The sequence below is a fragment of the Aulonocara stuartgranti genome (genome assembly GCF_965226115.1).
Source record: "Aulonocara stuartgranti genome assembly, chromosome: 19".
NCBI lineage: Eukaryota > Metazoa > Chordata > Actinopteri > Cichliformes > Cichlidae > Aulonocara > Aulonocara stuartgranti.
The window spans coordinates 5,285,126-5,310,416 of record NC_138955.1 but is presented as its reverse complement, the minus strand read 5'-3'; the positions used below and the strand labels follow the sequence as shown (position 1 = coordinate 5,310,416).

The 25,291-nt window shown below is 40.1% G+C and overlaps 2 protein-coding genes across 4 annotated transcripts; one reads left to right on the top strand and one right to left on the bottom strand.

The window, feature by feature from the left end:
- Nucleotides 1-68: 68 nt before the first annotated feature.
- Nucleotides 69-19,663, top strand: LOC309695791 (gamma-aminobutyric acid receptor subunit rho-1-like). Of its 3 annotated transcripts, XM_082516675.1 has the most exons (11): nucleotides 71-219; nucleotides 3,371-3,580; nucleotides 7,834-7,884; nucleotides 7,972-8,078; nucleotides 9,021-9,088; nucleotides 10,358-10,581; nucleotides 11,543-11,625; nucleotides 11,896-12,036; nucleotides 12,521-12,673; nucleotides 15,603-15,799; nucleotides 17,714-19,663. In XM_082516675.1, the coding sequence occupies exons 2-11, from the start codon at nucleotides 3,474-3,476 to the stop codon at nucleotides 18,014-18,016; spliced, it is 1,434 nt and encodes a 477-aa protein (XP_082372801.1). In that variant the 5' UTR covers nucleotides 71-219; nucleotides 3,371-3,473; the 3' UTR covers nucleotides 18,017-19,663. The 3 variants fall into 3 exon arrangements, with proteins under 3 accessions (XP_082372802.1, XP_082372801.1, XP_082372800.1); XM_082516676.1 differs by lacking the exon at nucleotides 3,371-3,580 and having other exon boundaries at nucleotides 69-219; XM_082516674.1 differs by lacking the exon at nucleotides 71-219 and having other exon boundaries at nucleotides 2,888-3,580.
- Nucleotides 19,664-21,041: 1,378 nt separating this feature from the next.
- Nucleotides 21,042-24,981, bottom strand: LOC309694965 (peptidase M20 domain-containing protein 2-like). Its single transcript, XM_082515277.1, has 7 exons — nucleotides 24,482-24,981; nucleotides 23,949-24,097; nucleotides 23,685-23,827; nucleotides 22,535-22,689; nucleotides 22,100-22,226; nucleotides 21,823-21,930; nucleotides 21,042-21,696 (listed from the first exon to the last, which is right to left on the bottom strand). The coding sequence occupies exons 1-7, from the start codon at nucleotides 24,893-24,895 to the stop codon at nucleotides 21,560-21,562; spliced, it is 1,233 nt and encodes a 410-aa protein (XP_082371403.1). The 5' UTR covers nucleotides 24,896-24,981; the 3' UTR covers nucleotides 21,042-21,559.
- Between the last annotated feature and the right edge of the window lie 310 nt (nucleotides 24,982-25,291).

The following is a 25,291-nucleotide window of genomic DNA, read 5'->3' as shown; positions in this document are numbered from 1 at the left end:
ATTGGCTAAGGCTAGAGTGTGACGGAGCTGCAGCGCAGGGAAAAAAGAAAAAGGGCTCAAACCCAGCACTCATAGGCACAGCGTAAACACGTGGGAGTGTTTTAAGAGCTTCTGGCTACATTAAGGCACAGATGTTGCAGCCAGCACAGGAGCTTAATGCTGTGTGTGACCGGTGCACGGCGACCTCTTGTATGTGGGTCGAGTAGAGGGGTAGAACAGGTAAGATACCCTGTAATCCCCTGTGCCAGTTTGGAAGAAAATCACTTATTGTGAAAGTCTGTGCAACAAGGGGCTTTAAAATAGCAATTTGACCCATATTTCACTGATATTTTTAGTTTGATAGTTTTGCTTTTGGTGTTATTACTCTGTTTGTGCCATGGGAACGAAGACGATTTCCACAATAAATAAATAACAGTTTAAAAATATGTCAGCCCCTCATGACGCAAAATAGATGTCATACTACAGATTAACATATTCCAGTCTTTCAATATCAGTTTTAACAGGGACTGACACTCATGGATGCTATATTAATGCAACAAAAACAAATTATTATAAATAATTGCTTTATTGAGAAGACACATTAGTGATTTTGTTACGGAAGTTGAAATGATGATGCATTCTTATTGTTGTTTGGAGAATGTGCGCCACTCCTGTCTGGCAGTGTGTATGGTTCAGGATCCATCATCTTGCTGTACACATCAAAGAATCTCAGCTTCCTTAGGAAACAGAGCCTTCTCATCCTACCCTTTTTTGTTGTTGTTGTCAATGTAGATGCCCGGGTTCTTGTACTCCCCCACAACATCAACATTCTGTCCCAGGATAGACACGAGTCGTGTAGCCGTCCTCTTCATACTGACGTCGATCACTATTTTTAGTGCTCTGTACTCCTCCTCCTGCCCATCACTAATATTTCCAACCACTGCTGAATTGTCAGAGTATTTCTGTAGATGGCATGACCTGGAGTTGTGCTAAAAGTTTGAGGTGCACAACGTGAGTAGCAATGGAGACGCTGCAGGCCCCTGTGTAGCTCCTATACTGCTCAGTCTCACATACCGCAGCCTGTCTGTCAGGTAATCAGTAATCGATGAGATGATGGACATGTCTGCTTATGTTTTATGTATTTACTCTATCACTAGCAGCAGCTTAAATCATATTAAATGCACCTGAGAAATCAAAAATTGGCAATCCTCACAATGCAGTTACTATCTGGATGGGAGTAAGCTTTCAGCAGCATGTAGATGATTGCATCACCCACTCCTGGATTTGATCTGAATTTGAACTGCAGAGGGTTGTGTGTGTGTGTGTGTGTGTGTGTGTGTGTGTGTGTGTTTGTGTGTTTTGTTTTTACTCCCCCTTCCCTTGTGCTAAAAAAAACATCTTTTTGACACATAAGAAACATTTTAATGGCCTTAGCTCTTTATGGCACCATGTTTCAAAGTGCAAAAATGATTCTATACGGCAGATATGCAGCTTTTTATAAATGTCATCATATTTGCAGATAGGGTTAGGGTTAGACATCACTCATTAACTAATCACTATGTCATGCCTATTATTGGGTTATCAGGTCCGTAATCACCGATATATTTGTACTGCTATACATGTTGGATAATAACTGAAAAGAAGTAGTAAAGATGTAGAAGTGATATACACAGAAACCGTCCCACTGAGCCTTGTAATTGAATTTTATGGAAAAATCAGAGCTTTGATAATGAACTGAAAGATGCATCTTTAATGCATTGCCATGCTGTGCTAAAACTTCAGAACCACTAAGAAAAACTTTGACAGAAAGTCTTAAGTGTGTCTTCCGGGACTAAAGAACTATTTCTCCAGCGCTGGCTGACTTTATTATTCAGCTTCTAACATGGCTCTGTTAAAACACAAATATGAACCAAAGAGTCACAGCAATTAGCCCAATAATCGGATTTTCTCCGCTGACGAGCAGCGATGTTTTTTCATCTTTCCAAAATTTGGTGTGAACTCACTCTTTAAAAACCTCGCAGAATATAATAACAGCGATTTAAAAAGAAATCAAAATTCTGATTGTGCTTTTAAGCTGTAATTTGATTCAAGCTTAACTAGAAGGATGGATTTTATTGGTTTTTAGTGTTGTATGCCTGGGTGTTGATTGTCTGTGTCAGTTTTTGCAGCAGGTAGCTGATGCATTTGCTCGGTCAGCACTACTACTGTAAAAAAATGAATAAATACAAATCTGTAAATCTCAAACAAACCATGCTTAACATTACTTACACCAATTTTTAGATTGACGTAGATGGAGCTAACCCAAATTCGTGATCTTATAATCCAACTGTTCAGAGTGCCAAAAGGGGGGAAAAAAAGAAAAGGGGACACATGTCCGGGCGGATGTTGACGTCAGCGGTGAGGCCTTTTTTTGACTGGCTCACTCGGACAGCACGTTTTGACAGATAAATAGCGATGCAGCCGCACGTGTGTTGCTAAACTGAATAAACACAAGCACTGAACTTCCAGCTGGCTTCATGTTTTTTGAAGACGATTGATGCTTAGACTTAATGTTGTATGCTGTCATTACCAGATACGTGTAGTGTTTATATTTATTATCATTAAGAAAATACATAGGACCAAATCACTGATTGTAAACATGGTAAATAATAAAAATATAATTAGCTTTACTGATATAATATATTTAGTATTATATATAACCTGAAGGATGTGGATTTAAAGTTTCCTTGTTGAGGAACTCTGTTGGCATCGTTACTGCTGGATCTGGCAACACATCTACCTGTGTAATTATTTTTTGGGGAAATCCAAAAATATTCCCATATCTGTGTCTCTTGAAGAAAAAAAAAAAAAATATATATATATATATATATATATATATATATATATATATATATCTCACCACAGCAGGATGGAAGATAATCACTCACCCGTCATGAAACCTCATAAAATCCTGCAAAAAGCATCAAGCAGAAATGCATTTTTGGAAAAGTGTCAAAATCAGACTCCAGCACCAGAAGGAGCTGGTAAGCCTCAGAGCTTCTTCATTCTCAGCTTCTATGCCTCTGTATCTCTGAAGCTTGACCTTACAAATGAGCACACTGCATCACTGTGAGAATTGGTGTTTCTGGGCGGTGCAAAGTGGAGTAGAGCACATCAGAGTGCAGGGTATCTGAGAGCAGCAGAGCACAGAGAGGCAGGCACATCCGCCGCTGGAGGGATCAAATCTGTACCATCTGACGCTCAAGGATTTATGGGTTTAGTCAAAATTGCTTTTCCCACTGTGCAGATTAAGCACCGTAGGATGTTTTCTACTCAGGCCGTAGAATAGCCCAGTGTGCTGCTGTCGCCGCCGCTGCTTCTCTTGCTGTTTTTCTCCTTCTTATCGGCTCAGGCGCTGGAGAAGGGAATGTATCAGGAAGGCAGAGTGCTCCGAACCCAGGAGGGGAGTGGATTCTGATTGACAGGAGAGGTCCGTCCTCTGGGGAATGTGAACCATGCAGGTGGATGCGGCGTTTGTGCTCTTCTGTGTTTGGCTGGCGGGCGCAGCTGGGAAGATGGTTCAGTCGAGAGGTCACAAGCTGGAAACCTACAAACAAAGCAGGTAACAGCAACAAGGTGTTGAATATATAGGGCTTTTTAAAAAACTGATTGCATTGCCTCAGCAGGATTCAACTGAATCATTTATTGGAAGATGTGCACAGAAACCGATCTGCAGAAGTTTCTAGTTTTTCATTAAGAACTTCATTTTATTCTAGTTCATTTTTCTTTTGTTTTAGGTGCACACAGTGTTGTCCACTGTTTCCTGTGTCACCTGTGCCGCTCCCTCCCCCCTTTGAAAATAGATTTTTTTTTTCAGACAGCAGATTGGAGAGAGGATAGAGTGGGAGACCTAAATCCCCACATCTATTTATGTATTGTTGGTGAATGCTGTGTTCTCTTGCCCCGCAAATGCTGCAGATCAGTTAATGACCGTTTTTCCCTACCGGCAGCAGTTGTAGTCAATTTCATTTTCAGGTGATTATTTAGGCTAATTGCTGCCTTGTCAATGCACCTATTGGATTAGACTTTTACCCCCCACTCTCCACCCCACTACCACCTTTTTTTTAGGACTGAACTAGATGTGGGAGTCAATAAAGTCGCTTCATTTCTGCACAGTATTGATCAAACAGGCTCTGACATCAGTGATTTAAACGGCAGGGATTTTATTTTTGTTTTTTGCAGTTTGACTGTGTAGCATAGCTGAAGAAAAGTGACCTTAACACTACAAAACATAAACACTAAAATCAAAATTGAGCCACAGGAGGTTGATCTTTTAATCTTTGAATGTAGTTTCCAATCCGATGTCAGGTATTTAGAAAGCAGAATATCTTAATGTTATCAAAAAGAATATAATTTTAAAGATATTTTACAGACAAAGTAAGGCTCTAAGTAACAATTAAAGAAATGACCAAAATGAAGAAATGAAAGAATGACCTGGAAAAAAAAATTAATTAATTTTGGCAATATACTTGGAGATTATAAACCTGTCAGTGAAGTACCTGATTAATTCACATGTTGGTTTAGCTCCACTGAGAGTATTTCATGTTTTTATCAGTATGCAAATATAGAGGTACAGGTGTTTATTACACTTCAGATACACTTGAACTGGACTGAATCACGTTGGTAGGAAATAAACAAAGTATCATACACTTTGACAAAATGTTACCATTTTTTTTTTCACTCATTAATTTCAAATGAAAGCACAAAAAAAAAGAGATTGTATCAAAATTCTGAAATATGTTCGTCATGTATTTGAAAAGCAACAGTTTAAATTTCCGGCAAAAGTGTTTCAAATGAGCAGAGTGTGATTATATCTTCAAGTGGCTTCTTTGGTGAAATATGCCAACAGCCCACTCAGTAGCAGAAAAAATACTCAGTTTGCTATTTCGTGAGATTTCGTAACACATTTTGAAGCTGAATATGTTAAAGACCTTTTGTAAATAATGGCTAGAATATTAATAATTATTGAAATTATGATATCGGTTGATTAAGTCATTCTATCAGCTCTACTACAAGATTATTTGCACACTTTCAGATGGTGTTAAAACCCAATGAAAGCAAGACTCTGATCAGCGCACAACCCTGACATTTTTGCAAATAAATGCACTTTTCCCCATAAATAACCAGTGGAGATTGGCCTGTTCCAGTGTAGCTTTTACAAATAAATGCTTTTCTTGTAGAATATATGCAAATAATTCAACTTTAGCCTAGAGCTGCCCCAGCTGAGAAACTGTATTTGCTTTAATCTCTGGTAAAGATAAGATTTAACCAAGCGGCAAAGTGCAAAACTGTACGCTATCAGCGTTGAATGATTTGCATCCACTTAATATTTTCAACAAAGCCTATCAAACCATAATCCCCCAGCCTTTAGATACAGTATCAATTTTTCATGCTATAACTGGTGATATTTATAGATCAGAGCTGATGCCAAACAGCAATCGGCTCTCCATTAAAACTGAGTGAAATAAACAAGCTTGACGTGATGTATCTGCTGGTCTTTGATACACCTAGTAGTCCTTAGGTTTAAAGGATAGTAAGCGAGCGTGTGTGATGCTATTGGAGGCAGTGTCTGCTGCCTCTTTAGATGTAAACAAGCCACGATGAAATTCCAGTCATTTAAAGTGATCCTCTGAGCCCCGAGATGATTAAGAAGATCATTAAGCACAAGAGGAGCACAATCGTAATCGTCTGTGGAAAATCTGGAAAAAGACAGGAAGCACAACTGGCTCAAAGCCGCTGCATAATCTTTAAATGCCAGTGTCGTCTTCTTTATCACATCTGTGTTTCGCTGTTTGTTGTTTTCTTCCCGAACTTGTTAAAAGTCCTCTCGCATCAGTCCTCTCTCTGCTCTGACATGCACAGCCTGTGAATACAAATCAAATGTAAATCTCTCATTTCTCTTCTAGCATGGGAAGGGGGGGGGGGGGTGCAGGGAGGGGGATCACATATGCGTATTTAGAAATCAAACCCTTTCTCCCTGTGTTTCTCATCACTCCACTCCTCTTCTCTTGAGTGTGAAATCGCAGAAGCGTCTGTGCGCTGCTGGCGTGGGCTGTGGGGGAGTGTTAACTGTTTTACTTTCTTCACTCGCCGCCTTGAGGAGGATGAGCTGCGGGTTGGGGAGAGGGGGGAGGATTTGTGTAGGACAGCAGAGTCAAGAAAAGATCTGAGGAAAAACCTTCATGAGGTTTAAAGGATCAATTTTAATGGTCGCTCTGATGATTCCTTGGAAAGAAAAAAATTTAATGAGAAAAAAGAATCACTCCTTGCCGCACAAAGACAAAATTTAGTTGCTACATGCTTGGGTAAAGCTGACTGGTTGGGCTTTTTTAAAAATGTTTTAATATTCTAGAAATTCAGCTTATACGTGCATAACTGTTAGCAAATTAGCCTATTAGCCAAGAGTAAAGCGGTTCATTTCTGTGACGTTAGCAGCAAATGTTCAGTAGTTGTTGTGAAGCTTTTTTCAAATGTAAATGAACGAATCGTTCTATAAACTTTGAACGCCCTCTTCTTTACTTTAATGTTTCGTTCTGCTTTCTGCCCTCGTGGACTGGCATACATAAATGTGTCCAGATCAACCGCCACGCAAATATGGCCCATTAACCCTCATGCAGACTCTGCAGTGACGTGCGTACACGAGCCCGCGGCGGCAGAAAACATAAAAAGAAAAACATTTGAAAAAGCAAACAATGTGGGGCCATAGAGCAGAGCAGTGTGCAGACAGGCTGTGTGGCGTAGGCAGGCAGAGAAAGGATTGGAGAGGCATTTCTGCCAAGAGGATTAGGAACCAGCTGCTGGATAGACGCACACGAGGAGGGCCCAGCACCCGTTGCCCATGAAAGCGCTGGAGCCAGCAGCGATGGAAACCCTCTTCTCACTGTTTCATTTTGCTCTTGTGCTCTCTCTGCTTTGTGTTTCTCCTCCATCTCTCTCTCTCTTCCTCTGTGGTATTTCCTTAATGCACGTCTGTAGTTGTCACAGGGATTTGGCTCTCTGTCTGTCACAGCATGCTCTACTCTATTAATCCATTTTATGCTTTTTTGGAGTTTATCATTCTCTCGCTGTGTGTGTGTGTGTTTGTGCGGACTGAATATGCTGCCTGAAAGACATTTATACAGAGGCAGCCCTCTTGAAAAGTGACACCAGAAAAGAGCTGGATTGCTCTAAATTGGATGTGATGGGCATTATTTGCCCTCATGTGATTTGTGGATGAAATGTGCCTGACGTAACCGGATGTACTACATCTCCTTAGGAATGGAGAATGTTCAAAACAACACGTGAGAGCAGCATAGATTTAGGCTGGGGGTGGGGTGCAGGGACAGATGGTTTTCATTATTGGCTCGTTATTTTTTTTTAATCTGTAAAAAAAAAAAGTGAGCCGAAATTCATTTTTACAGACACCAAGGCGAAATGTTTTGCTTTTCTTTGTCACCCATATTTAAAAGCAGTTATTTACAACAGACAAACCTTAAAAAATCTCCACACGATTAAAAAGCAAATCTAGAAAAATATACCCAGGGTGCTTTTCTGCTTGTCTGCCTCTTGGTATTCAATATTCAAACACAGTTTCTGCTGTATTTGGCCTTTGATCATCCCAGACTCTGAATAAAAAATAGTATTCGAAAGTAACCTACAGAAACGCCACGAAGCATTCCTCAGTGTATTCAAATAAATATGTGAATTTACAACCAACAAAAAAAGGAAAAGGTTGAATTTCTAAGGTAAAACAAAAGAAAGCATCACAATATCTTTGATTAAAGCTCTGCTGCGTTGTAAGGTGGTCTCATTTGCATATCTATTTTAATGGAACAGGTTGCGAAGAGACGCCAGGATGGATGGCGGAGGAGGTCACAAATCTGGAAGGTAAGTTGTACAAGTCTTTTCTGGGTTATATTCAGCATTCAAATCTGTGTAACAACATGTTTATTGTGCATTTATTATTTTTTCCAGCCCAATTTACAAGCGAAGCCCAGACATGACAAAATCTCTGATGACAAAATCCGAGCAGCTCCTGAGAATAGACGATCACGATTTCACCATGAGGCCAGCGTTTGGAGGTCAGAAGCTCTTAATTAATTAGGAAAGAAAAAGAGATAACATTAGCATCCTTGTGGATCAAGTGCAGCTGAATACGATCTGTGCGGCTTCCTTGTGAGCGTTAAGCTCTTGACTGACAACCTCCTTTCAAGTTGTGCGAGAGTTTCCTTTTCCAGTTCAGTGCTTCACAACACCAGAGTGTTAACACATTTCCTTTCGCTTCCCTGCGTGTTAGAGGGATTTGATGTCAGCTTTCTTTAGGATTATGTTGAAATAAAGGCACACAGGCTTTTGTTTCAGAAAATACACTAAGTAGTAATGTTTTTATGTATTTTTTAGCTCTCTTTATGCATCTGTCTGTCGAGATAATATGAGAGTGCCCTATTTAACCAAAAAAGTAAATAAATTTAAAAAAGAAGAAGGAAGCCACGTGCTGTTTTTTTTGTCAGACCGCTTTTAATCACACAACAATCTGCTGCTGCTGAAAACAACACCAGATGACCCCTCGCTGAATCCTTTTTGGCGGTGTCCGAGTTTAACCAGCAGGTACATCTAGAAGGGAAAGCTAGCGCTGTATTTTACTCACCGCCGGATCCGCTTTGAGCCGTTATTATGACCTGATTGTATCTGTGCGCTGGTGGAGGATGATCGTGGTGATGCAGAGTACAAAGGCTGAAATAGGTCAAAAGAAGAAATTGGAGCCAAACTGTAACCATCATGTCATGAGCGGCTGCTCTGTGTGTGTGAGATCACGGTTCCTGTCAGAAGCTGCGTTTCTGCAATAAAAAAAAATGGTGGTGGGTGCTGTCACATCCATAAGCAGGCATGTCCTTGCCTATTTCGATTAGTGCATTCATTTTTCTTTAGGACTTTTTGCTTGTAGTAAGTCATCTTTACTTTTTGCTTGCTGAAAAATAATGTCAGCACTAATGCATTTCTTATATGATGCCATTTTCCTTCAGGTCCTCCAATTCCTGTTGGTGTAGATGTTCAGGTTGAAAGTCTGGATACCATCTCAGAGGTGGACATGGTAAGTGTGATGCTGCACAATGCAGTGGTCAGCTGTTATACCGAGTGCAGTTTTAAGGTAGGTGCACTTTGGCCCCTGTCTTTGCAGAGGAAAACAACTACTGTTCGTCTTCCATAAGAGCAGACTTATTTTTATTCATGGCCATGGTTCAGGGGGTTGGGAAGCTCATCTTGTAACTGAAAGGCTGCCGGTTCGTTCCCCAGCTCTGTCTGTCTTGGTTGTTGTGTCCTTGGGCAAGACACTTCACCTACCGCCTACTGGTGTTGGCCAGAGGGGTCGATGGCACGATATGGCAGCCTCGCTTCTGTCAGTCTGCCCCAGGGCAGCTGTGGCTACAACTGTAGCTCGCCTCCACCAGTGTGTGAATGTGAGAGTGACTGAATAGTGGAATTGTGAAGCGCTTGGAGGGTCTCAAAAAGCGCTATATAAATGCAATCCATTATTATTATTATTTTTGCTGCTTTCTGTTTCTTGGCAGCATAATTTCAAGGAGAAATATTGCAGTGCTGTTATTTAAAACTTTTAATCTTGTTAACACGTCCTATTTTTCACACGCTAGTCTCGTCAGGAGTTTAAAAAAGAATAGCAGTCTATGCCACGGCTGAGTATTTCCTGGGTGACGTGAGCGTTAATGACTCTCATCACAACTTCTGAGCCAGTGTTTGAGCAGCTTTAGCACTTCTCTTTTGTCATAGATGGCGATGAGGAACACTAGCAACACCTCATCAACCTCATGAGTGTGAATATTGCTGTTCCTTTAGAATAACATTAAAAGCATACCATTACATTGTGCCATTCTCATATCTAAACCCTCTACAATTCTCTCTTCTTCTTTAGAATTGTTTTCTACTCAAACATATGAACATAAGCCTTAATTACACCTTAATTACTGCAGTATTAGAACTTGCCATTTCTTAACTCCGTTTAAGGAAGTTTTACTGAGTTTGATGAAGGCAGGTGAGATGATAAAAGTAGGCACAAATTAAATGAATACTCACTTTTTCATTTTAACTCAAGAGTCCATGGATTTATTTTGTGACCTTTATGTTGGGAAACATTGGACTAAACCACGTAAACTGTCCATAAAGTAGTGACCAACACACTGATCGTCATTATTATCAGTCAAACAGCATCATAACTTACCTTTTCCCAGGGGACACAAGATTGAATGCGAATGCTAGACTTTTTTTTGCAAAGCACGACATATAGTTTATAATAAAGTGAAGATCCGAATACTTTATAACACTCTCGTTTCTTTCTCCCTTGCAGGACTTTACCATGACGCTGTACCTGCGTCATTACTGGAAGGACGAGCGGCTTTCCTTTCCAAGCACCAACAACCAGAGCATGACCTTCGACAGTCGCCTGGTGAAGAAAATTTGGGTTCCTGACATGTTCTTTGTTCACTCTAAGCGCTCTTTCATCCACGACACCACCACCGACAACGTCATGCTGAGGGTTTATCCTGACGGCAATGTGCTCTACAGTCTCAGGTAAACCGCACTGCGTGTCTTAACATGGCAAAGAAAGACTCGCTCACTCTGAGAGCTTTTAACCCTGAAAGTGCTTTTCGCAAGCACTTTATATTTAATAGGCACAGTGAAAGGAAGGCTTAATGAAAATTATGAAAACCACCACAATATAAAAAGGTTTCATTCCAAAAAGAGAGAAACAAAACAACCTTAAAACACACAACCATACAAAAATCTCTAAAAAGGTCGCCTTTGATTTCCTGTGTGGAACATCACAGCAGGTCCATCAGCATTTCGTGAAACAGCATTTGATTATTCTAATTAGCGTGGCAGAGTGGAGGGGAGAAGTCAAGTCATTTTTTAACCTCTATTCAATCAGGAAAGTCATTTCTAAACCCGTTTGTGTTCCAGTGACGCTGTGGCATAAGGACACTTGATTAAAATTGGAGAAAACAAGTGTGAGAGTGGATAGAACTCAAACAACCCTCCAGTGGGAGACTGTATAACATAGGTGTCCAAATTTGGCCCGCAGCCTAATTACATTTGGCCTGCGAAGCCATACCAAATTACTATTAGAGCTGGCCTACTGGTGTTATACAGGTAATATATATATTGTTTAGTATTAAGCTTTGCTTGTTCCATATTCAGCTTTCCAGCAAAACGTGTTTGAGTCCATAAGAAAAGATTCATTCTTATATCTGGAGGAATAAATATATTTCAATAAATATTAACGTTAGCCCGCAACTTTGTATTTGTGTATTTGAGTTTGACACCCCTGCTGTATAAGAAGGGACCTGGAAAAAAAACCATCTTTAATAATGCTCTTTCAAAAACGGCTATATAAAAGGGACACGTCAAGTCAGAGTCTCATTATGATGCACAAAAGAACCAGCCTGAGTTTGAACTTTAGAAACCTGCATAAGGAGATTTTTGAAGCTGACATTCCTGCTCCTCTGATGTGTCCTGCCTGTTTTCCCTGCAGAGTCACAGTCACTGCTATGTGCAACATGGATCTCAGCCGCTTTCCCCTGGACACCCAAACCTGCTCGCTGGAGATTGAGAGCTGTGAGTGAATTAAACAGAATCTGGCCAAACATGTTTGTCAGACACACCTCTTATTTTCTCTGGGAATCTTTTCTCTTCATTTTCTAATTCTTTTCCCATAACTTCACCAGTCCTAAGTCTGGGAAAGTCCTAGGATTGTAATTGAAACTCTCAGCATCTACGAGAAGCTACTGGGGCTTTGGATTCGGCACCTTTGTCGTGTTTCTTCTGTTTTTTTCTTCGGACCTACGTTATCTGTCCTGATTTGGCTTGTTCACATTTCCTCTGCAGATGCGTACACAGATGACGACCTGATGCTTTACTGGAAGAAAGGAAACGAATCCCTGAACACAGACGACAGAATATCTCTGTCCCAGTTCCTCATCCAGAAATTTCACACCACCACCAAGCTGGCTTTCTACAGCAGCACAGGTACCGTAATCCACAACCCGCCTACTTCTAAGTCAGACACCGAAATCCAACCGATTATGTAAATGCGACAAACGCGCGCGTAATGCATGCAAAACTAAATCACAATTGAATTAAAACTTCAATAATTCTAATTTCCCTTTGTAAGTCTTTTTCAGCTAAAGGATCAAATCTTCCATACAAGAAAACAGTGTCCGTTGAATTATAAACCAAAACGACTACACTAATATTTTATCCTTACTGCGAAACAAAATGAATCAGACTCCTGCCAACTACTTGTATGCTGCTAGAAAGCCACACTGAGAGCCTGGCAGCCTTTTGATTATCATATGTCACTTTTCAGAGCAACCTGAAGCATAAAAGGGATTTTGTGTCCTATCATTCTTTGCCAGAATAGCTGAGAACCTCTGCTTAAAGTGCTGATATGGTATATATGCCAGCCAGCGTATGACAATGTGTGAATAATGGTGATATTTCTTTTTCCTAGGCTGGTACAATCGTTTGTACATCCACTTCACCCTGCGGCGCCACATATTCTTCTTCCTGCTGCAGACTTACTTCCCTGCTACTCTCATGGTTATGCTCTCCTGGGTGTCGTTCTGGATTGACCGAAGGGCTGTCCCCGCCAGGGTACCGCTAGGTACGCCGTGCTACTTAAATCAACTATTATTTTACCTTACTTTTATTTTAATTAGACATGAAAAATACTGAGATCTATCCCACATTTATGAAACTGATTATTTAAACTGACATAAAATAAAGAACAATGAACAGCACCTAATAAACTGCAAAATACAAATGAACACACTAGATTATATATTAATACAGTAATTTAGATCATTCCAGAAATCCAATGAAATTATCTTCATTTCTTGCCATATTACCACCGAGTGAGATAAAGCTCAAAAATGAACGATGAAGTAAATCAATATGTGGGGTTGTTTTGGTTTTTTTTTTCATGTTTATAGTGCTGTGCAAAAGACTTGAGCCACCTTTCCTTTCTTTATTTTTTGCTTCAAACGAGTCAGACTTTCTCGTAACTCTCTTGAGCACTTGGGACATTTTTTTTAAATTCCTTGTGTTTGAACATTTTCAGAGGAATGTTTTGTTGTTTGTTGAGCTGCTTTACAATGACCAGTTTTATATCTTCAGGCACGTTGTTACTAGCAGCAAAAACACATTTGTTCCCATTTATTTAACCGAGCCTTTGAAAAATCTCCATAAGATAAGACAGCTTGACATGCATTGAATAGTATCTTTTGCACCAACCAAGTCTTTCCCAAAGAGCTAACTGGTGGAAACTTGGCTGACCTTGGCATTATGTGCAGTGTGTCCTTAAAAAATGTGAGGACAGAAAAGAAGACGTGAAAGGCCGAAAAAGCTATCTACAGTAGTGATGTGCGATACCACTGATTTCCTTTCCGATCCGATACCAAGTAAAATTCAGGGTGGTATCAGCGATACTGATCCGATACCGATACTCTGTACAAAAACGTAATGTTTCATTGCATTTCATAATACAATATATAATTGTATTATGTAATTGTAATAATAACATAACCATATTGCTTCATAATGATTAGAGGACATCAGACAACTTGTTTTTATTGCTTAATAATGCAGAATAATCATATAGAAATAAAAAAAACTGACGTTGTGCGCCATTTGAACATGTTGCCTGCCTGCAGCACTAAAGGACTCTGCGAGAGATGTCTGTCTCGCCCTAGCAGCACCTGTCCCTGTCCTCCTCTTCAGTTCGCCTCAACATAAGCTTATCATATTCTGTGATGTGATTTACTCCGAGGTGTTTGACGAGGTCAGTGGTGTTGCCACAACAACGTGTCCACACAGGACTCTGTTTGCGCTCAGCCATTGTTGTGAGTGTGCACGCCAGGGGCTGCGACACATTTATACAGCCGTATTTCGCATATGACTATGAAAGGCGTAAGAGGAAGTAGTTCCTTCCAAATTAGACGATCCGAATTGTATAGTTTCTTTCCACTGCGTTCATTTGAATAGAAAAACTACAAATTTACCCCAGAGTACTAAAATATCGATATTATAATATGAGAATCGATTCTAGAACATAAATTGCTGGTATCGGAAGAATCGATATTTCAGTATCGATCCGCACACCACTAATCTACAGCAGATGAACACTATCTGAAAGTCAACAGAAAAGAAATATGGGAAAGAAATATGGAAATACAGAAGAAATATCCTGCAAAGATGTGACACGTGAACTATTGCTAAAGCTTAATGAGAAATAATCTCAGTGGAAGAGTTTCTGTCAAAAATTCTTAAGGAAGGTAAACAATGAGAAAATGCTGAGGTATAGCAAATTACACAACGGACTAAAGTGGATTAAAAGTGGACTAAAAATCAGTGGCAACAGGTCTTATGTGGTGATGAATCTAAATTTACATTTTTTGGATCAAATCTTTGTCAGTGTACAGAGATCAGGAAAGAGGTAGAACAATAAGTGTCTGCAGCCATGTTCCCATGTATGTTTGCATATTTCAATAAATTACTGTATCTATTTCTCATTTTCCTAGCAAAATAATCAATGAGCCAAACTTTTGCATAGTACTGTATATGCTGTGGTTGGCACTGTTAAATAATAGAAGAAGCGTCTTTGTTTGAACCTCTTGGCTGGGGCTTGTGAAGCTCGCGTGTTCCCCATGCTCCCCGTCTCCTAGTGGGTTTTCTACTGGTGCTTTCCAGTTTCTTCCCACAATCCAAAGCCATGCATGTTAGGATCATTCCTCTTCTTTCAGCTGTTCCCATTAGGGCTTGCCACAGCAGGTCATCTGCCTCCATCTCGCTCCATCATCTACATCTGCATGCTAGGTTCTAAACTATATGTGGGTACTTCTTTCTATCTAAAGCACAGTGAGAGTGGCAAATGTACCACATAAGTAAAATTTCCATTTCATTCTTGAAGCAAAGAGTTATCAGCTATGCTAGAAAACACTAGGCTAAACACTGCGTATCATTATCACTATGCGTGTTAGCATGGTAAGGCTAGCTAACCAGCTACCAACACAAGAAGAATTTATTAAGAAACTAAAGACTCTGAATCTTTAGCTGATAGTGAAGTTATACAGGGAGTTTAGCGCTGACTTGGCAATCCATCCGACAGTCGTTTGATTCAAAACCCCCAATTTAAGCCAAGTGGTGCTAGCAGAAAAGACTGACACGAGCTGGGTTATTAGAATTCAGCCTAGGAAAAGCATGAATCATCGTACATTTCACAGTATTATGCAATAATTATCTGAGCTGAGACAAATCTTACTAGTGGAAAAATTTTAGGGAAGACATTTAGTGCATTTTTTCCTTACCCTCATCACTAATCATCTCAAATCCTTTCAGGGGGTCCAGACCCCCAGTTTCCCATCAGCTTTCACAGTGAGTAGGTGGAAGCTATTAGTGGAATCTCACCAAAGTCTATAGTGAACATAAAGATTCTGATTTATTACACCCCAAATGTAGCCATTTCTGAGCTATTTAGTCTGTGGGAGACTAAATAGCAACACAGCTGTGACTAAACTTTGTTCGATTCCCTTCAGGCATCACCACCGTGCTGACCATGTCCACCATCATCACCGGGGTCAATGCTTCGATGCCTCGGGTCTCCTACATCAAAGCTGTGGACATTTACCTCTGGGTCAGTTTTGTCTTTGTCTTCCTTTCGGTGATAGAGTACGCAGCGGTGAACTACCTCTCCACCGTACAGGAGAGGAAAGAGAGGAAGCTGAGGGAGAGAGTAAGTGTTCCTTTCATGTTTTTTTTCCTCCTCTGACTTTGCCTCTGGTTAAGAACAGACTTAACTTTTGATTTTTTTTTTAATGGCTCACACTGACAAATTTTACACAGATACTTTTAGAAGTAGTGTAAGGATGCAAATATCTGATTTTTCTTTTCTTTTTTTGGATAAGCTGTGAAAGCTACAACCTAAAACAGTACTTAAATTTGTTTGTCCACTGCCCGATGTAAGGTTTATTTTTTTTATGTATTTAGTGGTTAATGCTAAAATATAATTATTTTAGTCATCCATTCATTTTCAAATTTAGAGTAATAAAGCACACTATTATTTTTTTAATTAAAATCTCAAATTACTTATTTTGCTTGCATTTCCTGAACAGAACTATTAGTTTTAAAAAATATTATACTTGATTAAAGTCTTGTGTGCTGGCTCAGATTTGGGAATAAAACATTTGTTACTTAACTGATAAATAATAATACAATTTTTAGTTTTAAACAAGTTTTTTACAGAATTCTAAAATATGTGTTTTCTTGTTTTATGACAGGTTAGGCGCTGTAACTGCTTACCTGTTTGATATTCATTCTAATTTCTAATTTTCGAATTTCCACAGTACGTCATATTTTTGGTACAGTACATTTTTTCCCTTTGTAGTTCTAAAATTTTCATTTGAAGCTTTTGGCCATGTCGTAAATCTCAGGTTTGTATATTACCTCGCATTGTACTGGAATTACTTTATTAACTGAGCATTTCAAAACATTATCATCATGACCATAAATAAGGGAATCTAATATGTCATTGCTTACAAGAAGTGATCAAAATGCTCTGCTCATACAAAAAAATTATTTACATTTGGCCAATCATACCTTAAAGAGCAAAGCTGTTTCCAGCATAGTTGTTTTTAGATCACTCGCAAAAGTCTGTTCTGACAAATTATACAGACACAAGTTTGCAATTTCACCACGAACCTTAAACTGGCACGAAATGTGAACAACATCAGTGTCAAAATGAACAGACTTTCACTTAGAGGATCATATCGATGACAGCTGGGTCTGAGAGACCAAGCAGCTGTTTTCAGAGGAAGAGTCTATAATGTTCAAGCCCAAAGATAAGTGTGCGCAACTTTTCAATTGACATTGCTGGAGAAAGTGCTCCTTGAGACTTCCTCCTCTTCCACAAGATGCTAATTGAAATTCAAGATGAAGGGTTTCTGTTTTGACACACTGATGGACATTGAACGTGCACTGCAGACTAGTGATTAGTGTCAAAAGTAGCAGCTGGAAATGTTACAGAGCCGCACAAGTAACAACCTTCAACAGATGCACTTTGTGTATATGTTTATATACCTAATATATCTCAATTTTAATTGTACTACAAATCTGTGAAAATGCTCTACTTTTCTTAATTTGAATCTTGTTATTGGTACATGGTTATTGCAAATAATACAGTTAATAAAACCAAGGATGGAAACATTTACGAGACGTAATAATAGTTTCGTCTAAGTCGACTCTGATTAGGCTGACCTGAATTTTATACTGAAATATTTTCCATATTAAAATAATTATAAACTGATGAAAACATGATTTAATAATTTATATGCATTTCCAATAAACAGATATATTTTCTTAACTGGCTTACTTTAAGCTGCTCTCAAGGCTATGGGAAATTATTTCTGGGACTACAGCTCTTTAACTATATTGGTATTCTTCATCTGCCAACTGCTGCAGCATATGGAGCCAAATTGCCCACGTACCCCGAGGAAGATTTCCAGCACAAACATCCTTCCATAAATGTTTCCTACCAAAGTTATTTAAAGGCCATGAGTGTACAGACAATCATACATATAGGAGGAATTCACTTATTTATAATGATAGAAAGTCTACTGTAATTCATAACTCTTCGTGTGTTTTTCGCTAGCTTCCATGTACATGCGGCATTGGCAACCCTGATGAAATGATGATCGACCCCCAGATCACTGGATATGGGTCCACAGATGTCAACATCACAGGAAATTATGGGTTGCCAGAAAACGGGGGCCGCCAGGAACGAATTTTGGCCCAAGTGGCACTGAACGACCCACAGATCACAGGCCAGGTGAAGGCATCTAGAGGCTACGTGAACATCTGGATAGACACCCATGCCATAGACAAGTACTCAAGGGTCGTCTTTCCTGGAGCCTACATCCTTTTTAACATCATCTACTGGTCCATCTACTTGTAACCTATGATGCATGAAATGCTGTTTTGTGCATGCTGGGACAGCAGGAGCTCAGCTCAGGAAAGATGATGCTGCACTTGAAGTGTTTGGGACAGAGAAACTGCGCATGAGATGCATGGGGACCACTAACAGATTGGTGACCATTGCCTTCTTGACCCAGCCACTTAACACCGATGATTAAAAAAGAAATATGAGCGACCAACTAACAGGACAGTCATCGATAGTCACTTCATCAGTTCTCTGGTTTCTGCTGTATCTATAGTTCTGGTGACAGAAAGATGTCTGAATGCTGTTGTCGCCTGAGGACGCAGAGATGCACGTACATGGACTTGTGTCACTCTTCAGGCTAACTACTTCTAGTTCTAGATGCAGTGACTCCAAGCACACTTTCAACACCGAAAGTGTGAACTGAAAACATACTGACATTGGCTAGCATTGCCAGCAAATAGACGGATCCTTTTTCCTCTTCTTATGAGCTACACCTGACAATCAATAAGAGACTAAAAATATTTAAAGGTTTAATTTAACATGTTGAGAAATATGTTTGTTTGTTATATAGCGGCGAGAAACTTGATACCACTCTCATACTTGTAATTAAATATATGGCTAAATCCAGTAATAGCCAGTTAGCTTAGCATAAAAACCCTAACCAGGTTAAACAGCCAAGGTACTTGTTTCCGTCCAGCATTTCTATAATAACTACAGCAAGTTATATATTTTGACTGAATCCATACAGAAACAACCATAAAAGCCTGGTTTTATAGGGGGATTAGTGCTACTATTTCTCTACCGGTATAAATGCTTAGCTAATACTCAGAAGTCCTACTATTTTTCTAACGGTATGACTGCCTAGCTAACGCTCAGAGGCAAGAAAGAGTCTGGCAATTAAATTCCCAACAGAATGTCAATTTTTATAAAGATTAAAAAAACAGATTACATCTTGTTAATTAGTCAGCCTTTGAGGTGGTAGTTGGCAAATTTCGCCCAGCTGCTTCCCCCTTTTCCCCAGTCTTGTGTGCTCAGCTCAGCCGTCTCCTGGCTAGACCTTCATATTTACTGCAGACATGAAAGTGATATCACCACACTCTCCCAACTCTGCACGAAAGCAAATAAACATCTGAATGAAAGTAAATGTTTTTATTTTTAAAAAAAGGCAAATTCAGAGCTTATTCTTGAAGTTCCACGTTTTCTTTGCAGCATGTTAATATGATTCAGTTTAGCTTCAATTTTCTTGTGAAATTTGTATCAATGCAGTTATTTTGATGTCAAGCTACTGCGCTCCGTTTGTGTGACTTGACAACGTTGAGTAAAAAACGCAAAGTAATGCAGTCTATTAAAACAACAAATGTAAAAATGTATGTTTAGAAGTCCCATGCACCGACTATGATATTAACTCTTTTTATTTTTTAATGTTTCTTCTTTTTATTTTTTAAATACAACTGAAGCTCATCTCCTCTGTTTGGTGTTGTGAGGCTTTGAGGTTCGCTGTGACCTGTTAGTTGCTAGTTTTAACGTCTTTTTCAGCTTAAAAACAACTTTATACTTTGTTAGGCAAAAGATATTTTAAAAAAATATTACAGGTATTTAAAACTGTCATGTATGGGAAGATGTTTAATAAATGTTTTGGTTTCTGAAAATCGGAGCTTGAGTGCTGAACATCGTAGAAACAGAGAGATGCTTAAAACCTAAAACATAACACTTTGGATCATTTGAACACAGTTGATCCCTTTATTTTAATCACATTTTTCTGCTCACTTACACAGTATATTTAAACAGTCCTGGAGGATAAGTCTTTACTGTTATTAGTCACTGGGTTGCTCACAGCTCCAAGGTCTTTCTTCTCGCTCTGGCACATGTCTGAGTGCTGATGAGCATTTAAAACAAATCATATACACTGCGTATTATGTAATGCCATTAACCACTCACATGTGTGTAAAAGGATATATACATATACAATTACATTAAGGCTTTCCTCACAGAAAAGTGAGAGAGTGGGATATGCTGAAGCATGTTTTTGTTGTTTTTTTTTGATCCAAGCAACATCCCGAAGGTGTCAATTTAAACTTTGTGCACCATCTTCTAATCTAGTGAAAGAAAATGCGAACAAAGGCATCACCACATCAAAGCTGGCAGAAAAGGATAAAGCATCAAAAAGATGTCCATAACCTGATTTTCCACCACATCTGGGCCCACTCTTAAGAGCCAAGATTTTTTATCAAGCTGTGTAGCTGATGAAAGTACGCCTAGAAATCTCAATGACTGAGAGAGAGGTAGTATGATCATGCAATCAAGTACAATAGGGCTACCCGTGGATAGAGTAATACATTTAGGGTTGATTTATTTAGAGGTTTGTGGTGTAAAACTGTGAGTGTATGCCAAACTCATCATCAGTAAATTCATGTTGTCCATTACCACAGACTAGAAAGATATTAGATGCCTTCATGTGTTCCCTGTTAAACTCACGATTGAATTTAAAATCCCTCTCCTCACATGCAAAGTCCTTCATATCTTAAAGAAGTCATAGTACCATATTGTCCTACCAGAGACTTGTGGTTCATAGAGTTTTAAATGTAGAATGGGAGGCAGAGTCTTCAGCTTTCAGGCCTCTCTTCTGTGGAACCGAAGCTGCTGGAGGAGTTCCAATGATGCACTACAGCATGCGATTACATTTCTTTTTTCTTTCTATCGTTTGCTTTCAGTTTGGTCTCTTTTCTCTCTCCCAGTTTTGATTCTGCTCCTCCCTGATATTGAGTCTTCTGGAGGTTTCTTCCTGTTAAAACGGAGTTTCTCCTTCTCACTGTCACCAAGTGCCTGGACATAGGGGACCATCTGATTGTTGTGGGGTTTTTCTCTTACGCTCAAGGATCTTTAGCAAAAAAATATAAAGTGCCTACTTGTTGTTATTTAAACCTTATAATTTCTCCTAGATGTATTTCTAATTTCAGTGTCACGAGGGAGTTCTATCACTGTCACGGGGTGCCGAGGCAGGCCGTGTGAGAATATAAAACAGACCCAAGATGCAGACTGCTTAAGTTGTGAGCGAGCTTTATTAACAAAAGGGTGAAACAAACAGGGACAAGGAGGAAGAAAACCAAAACCTAAGAATGAACTAAACTGGGAAAAGCTACGCAAAAACAAACCTGAAACCTTGAGTCGAGAAACAGAGATGCAGGGAGAATACACGAGAACATGGAGGGGAACAACACAGACGAACCAGCAACGACTAAGACAGAAGACACGACTTAAAAACACTCAGAGAACACAGGGAGATTACACACAGGTGAGGGACACAGCTGGGAGTGATTAACGTGACGAGACTAGGGAGGCGAACTGAAAACACTCACATAAGACGCAGACCTTCACAATAAAACAGGAACTTACACATGCAAGGACACAGACTAAGAAACGCGGACTTAATACAGGAACACACGGGCAGGACAGAGTAAACACTAAACAGAGGAAGAACAGAACCAACAATCACACTAATAGAAAACACAAAACGCTGGGTCAAAAGGACCCAGGACCATGACAATCACTGCCTTCCAGTCACTTCTGTTTCAGTTTGGCCAGTCTAAAGTCGTCTCTCACTTTCTTAAGCAGATCAGGACAGCACACTACATCCACAGCTGTCATAGACAGGGCCTTGGCTGTCCTCAGGGTGTACAACTGGGCCTTTTCAGCTCCTGGCAGAGTAAGAAATATAAAGCACAGAGTAAACATGAAAGAGATGATGGCTAAATTTCCCTTATCACAGTCTGATTCGGTTTAATTATAAAACATCAGTTCACAAAAGCCACGTGCCAAAATACCTGCTGCTTCGGTGTATTCCTCCGTATGATTTAATGCATCAGTGCAGATGTAGAAAAACGGATGAATACCAGGGACTATGAATGACACGTTGCCAAAGTCTGTAGAACCTGCCAGGTGATTAGAATTCACTGTGATAGTGGTTCAGTGTCGATTCAGTGAACAACAATGCTGAAAAAACACTAAATCACAGTTCTGCTGTTAGACATTTTGTCATATACAGTTCTTTTGCACAGAGCAGGGACAGAAGTGATTTATAATATTGTCATTTATGCTTACCGCAGAAGCTGGCTGTCTGCTCTGGAAAGTGAATTCCCAAAGCTTTTCCATTGCTTTCATACATGCTTGCCAGTGTGGCATTAGGTAGAATGTTATAGTAGGTAGGGGTTGGGAAGGTGATCTCCACCTAAATGCAAGTAAATGTAAGACCATAGCACATTTGGCCTGTCATGTTTAACAGCACATAAGGCCATGCATGCATAGTAATGTAAACTGCCTGAAGCACATGCAGACGAAGGAGAAAAGGAGCCTGAAGATAATCATGAATTATGTAACACAAGTTCAGCACTTGGACAGTAATTATGGAGATGTGGTAAAAAGGGGGATTGTTATATAACAGCAGTACTCTCTAGCACTGCTGTATCAACATAGACTGCTTCTACATGTCTCCAACATACAGGAAAGCAAACTGAAGACGCTTTTACATAAACATACTTGGCAACCGGTTGCTCCGGCAGCTGCCCTGAAGCAAGCTTCAGCTTTAGCCTTCAGGTCACATAGGTCTTTGAGCAACGGGACGCGCAAATAAAACTCTAATTCAGTGTATGCCGGGATAATGTTGGGCTTCTCTCCTCCGTGTTTGATGATGCCTGTAGCAAAGACAAAATCAGAACGTCAATAATTCAGCAGCTCACCCGGCTCATGATCAATCACACTTCACAGGATACTGTGAAGTGTGTGATACAGAAAGAAAATCATAAGTTGCCTTGTCTTTGGGGGACTGCACTGCACAAACTAATGAGTATTAAAATCCACTGGCACGTCAAAGACCAACAATTGTTTTAGAATGGTTTGTTCCAAAGACCCCACTGAATTTGGGTATTGTGCTGTAACAGGATGCACCAAGTCAGTCTGTGAAGTTTTTTCCCTCTTAGATATGTCACAATCAAATTTAAGAAGTATTATTGCAAAGTGGAAACGTGCAGAAACCACAGCAGCTGAGCCATGAAGTGTTAGACCACATAGAGCTACACAGCAGGGTGCAAACCTCTTCTGGCATTAAGATCAGTACAAAAACTGTATGCTGGGAGCTTCATGGCATGTGTTTCTACAGCAGAGAACCTCCTGCAGCTGTAAAGTATATGTAACTTAGTACTATGCATGATATAATATGCATATAGTCAATATAATGCATGTGAACACATCAGCATGTGATAGTATAAACCATATTAATGATTCTAGGAGAACTTGGTGAAATTATAAGCAGTGTGCATGGAGGTTATCGTATGAAAATGGAAAAACACCTTTAAAACGACAAACAAACAACAAACAAAATTTAGTTGAAGACCTATCAGGTGATCATTGTATGAAAGTTCTGACCCCTACTGAAGGAGGCATACCAGTTCCTGTGAATGTGAATGGACAGACAGATAATGATGAGCTAGCTATCGGCTAGATGAACTAATAAACTATGAGGAAGTAAAGGATAAGGAGGCACCTGACGGCACTGAAAAGAGGAGGGTTTTATTTTCCTTCCGGGATTTGTGTCTCCTCCTAGGATGGATCAAAGATGAGATGCTCGTTTTCTCCAAGGTCGACACTAAAGTCTGAAGCTTTAAGTGACCCTACCACAGCTTTTCCTCACCATGAATCCTCCAGTCTGGTTTGAGCTGCTGTCTGAGTACAGAGATGTTGTTATAGGCCAGGACGGCCGCATCCAGGGCATTCACTCCCTCCCAAGGGTATGCAGCTGCATGAGACGCCTTCCCATAGTACTTCACTAACATCCTGTGTAACATCAGCACGGTCGGTTAAGAGTTCCCGAAGAAATGTGAAGGTTAGGTGTTCGTTGTGAGAGATTAAGAGAGAAGTAAAAGAATTTGAAATGAAGCAGTGAAGAAGAACTCACTCTTCGATTATGATGCAAGGGTGAAACGAAGCATCCTGCTGAGCTGGATGAGCCATGAAGACAAGATCAATATCAGCAAAGGCCCCGGCATTGATTAGCTCAATCTTTCCTCCTAACGCCTCCTCGGCAGGAGTTCCCAGAACAGTTATCTATAATAAAGAGTAAAAGAATATTTTAATGTCAGGTCTGCTCACTGGAATGTTAGTTTCTTTTTTAGTAGATGTGAGTTTTCATCAAAACAGAAACGCTTTTAAATAAAGACTGGAGTAACAAATCCACCCCCCTACACGAGACCACTTTAAGACATTTAATCATAACATATTCTAAAGATAGAAGTTTATTTCCTATTATTGAAAAAATAAAAAATGAGACTAATTATTCACATCATATTACATTTGTTGCACTTGTTGAGTCACAGCAAACAGAGCTGGGGATTTAAAGGAGTGCTTGGGATTTTTTTCAGCTTCACAGTGTGTCGCACTCGGTTTTCATGGTGTGACTTGTTTAAGTCCGTTAAACCCGGCGACAGTTACCTTCACAGGCACCGGGAGCTCGGTCTGGTTCTCTAAAGCAGCCTTCAGCCCCACAGCGGCCGCAGCGCCCACCTCTGCTATCAGGTTGTGCCCGCACGCGTGGCCAATACCTGGGAGGGCGTCATACTCGCACAGGAACCCCACGTTCAACACTGGGTCTCCCACCCCTCCACCAACTGGACCCCAGCTGGCCCTGAACGCGGTCGGAAGTTTGTAGTGACTTTGGACCGTCCATGTCTGGTCCTGAGAAAAGAAGCGGACAAGCCGGTCGTGCGCATGTTTCTCGTTACCGGCGACTTCAGGATTGCTCCAAATGTCTCTACTCAGACTGTGCAGCTCGCCTTTGTGTGCGTCTATGCACCGCTGCAGGTCGTCCTTCATCTGCTGTCGTTTCTCCATATCGCCCGACAGCATGCAGGCGTTAGAGCTGGACTCCTAAAAACACAGGAAATGTATCCCAGTGAAGCATTGATGTGCTTCCCTCTGCTGGCTGATCAAAGGCCGTGTAATAATAATCAAAGTGTTTTTATTGAGTTTTCAGAAAGCATATCATTCATACAGAAAAGCTCGAACTCAAGTCCTACCGCACAGTGTAAGACAAAACTATACCCAGACAGAGGAAGAAAAGAAAAGGGGGGAAAAAAAAAAAAGGGGGGGGGGGGGGAGTTGCCAGTTATGGAGTGGAAGGAAACTCATCTTCAAAATAGGAAATGAAAGGCTGCCAGACCTTAAAGAATTTCTTGGTGTTGCCCTGTATAGTAAATCTGAGATGTTCTAATTTGAGGTGTGCCATCACCTCCTCCACCCAGC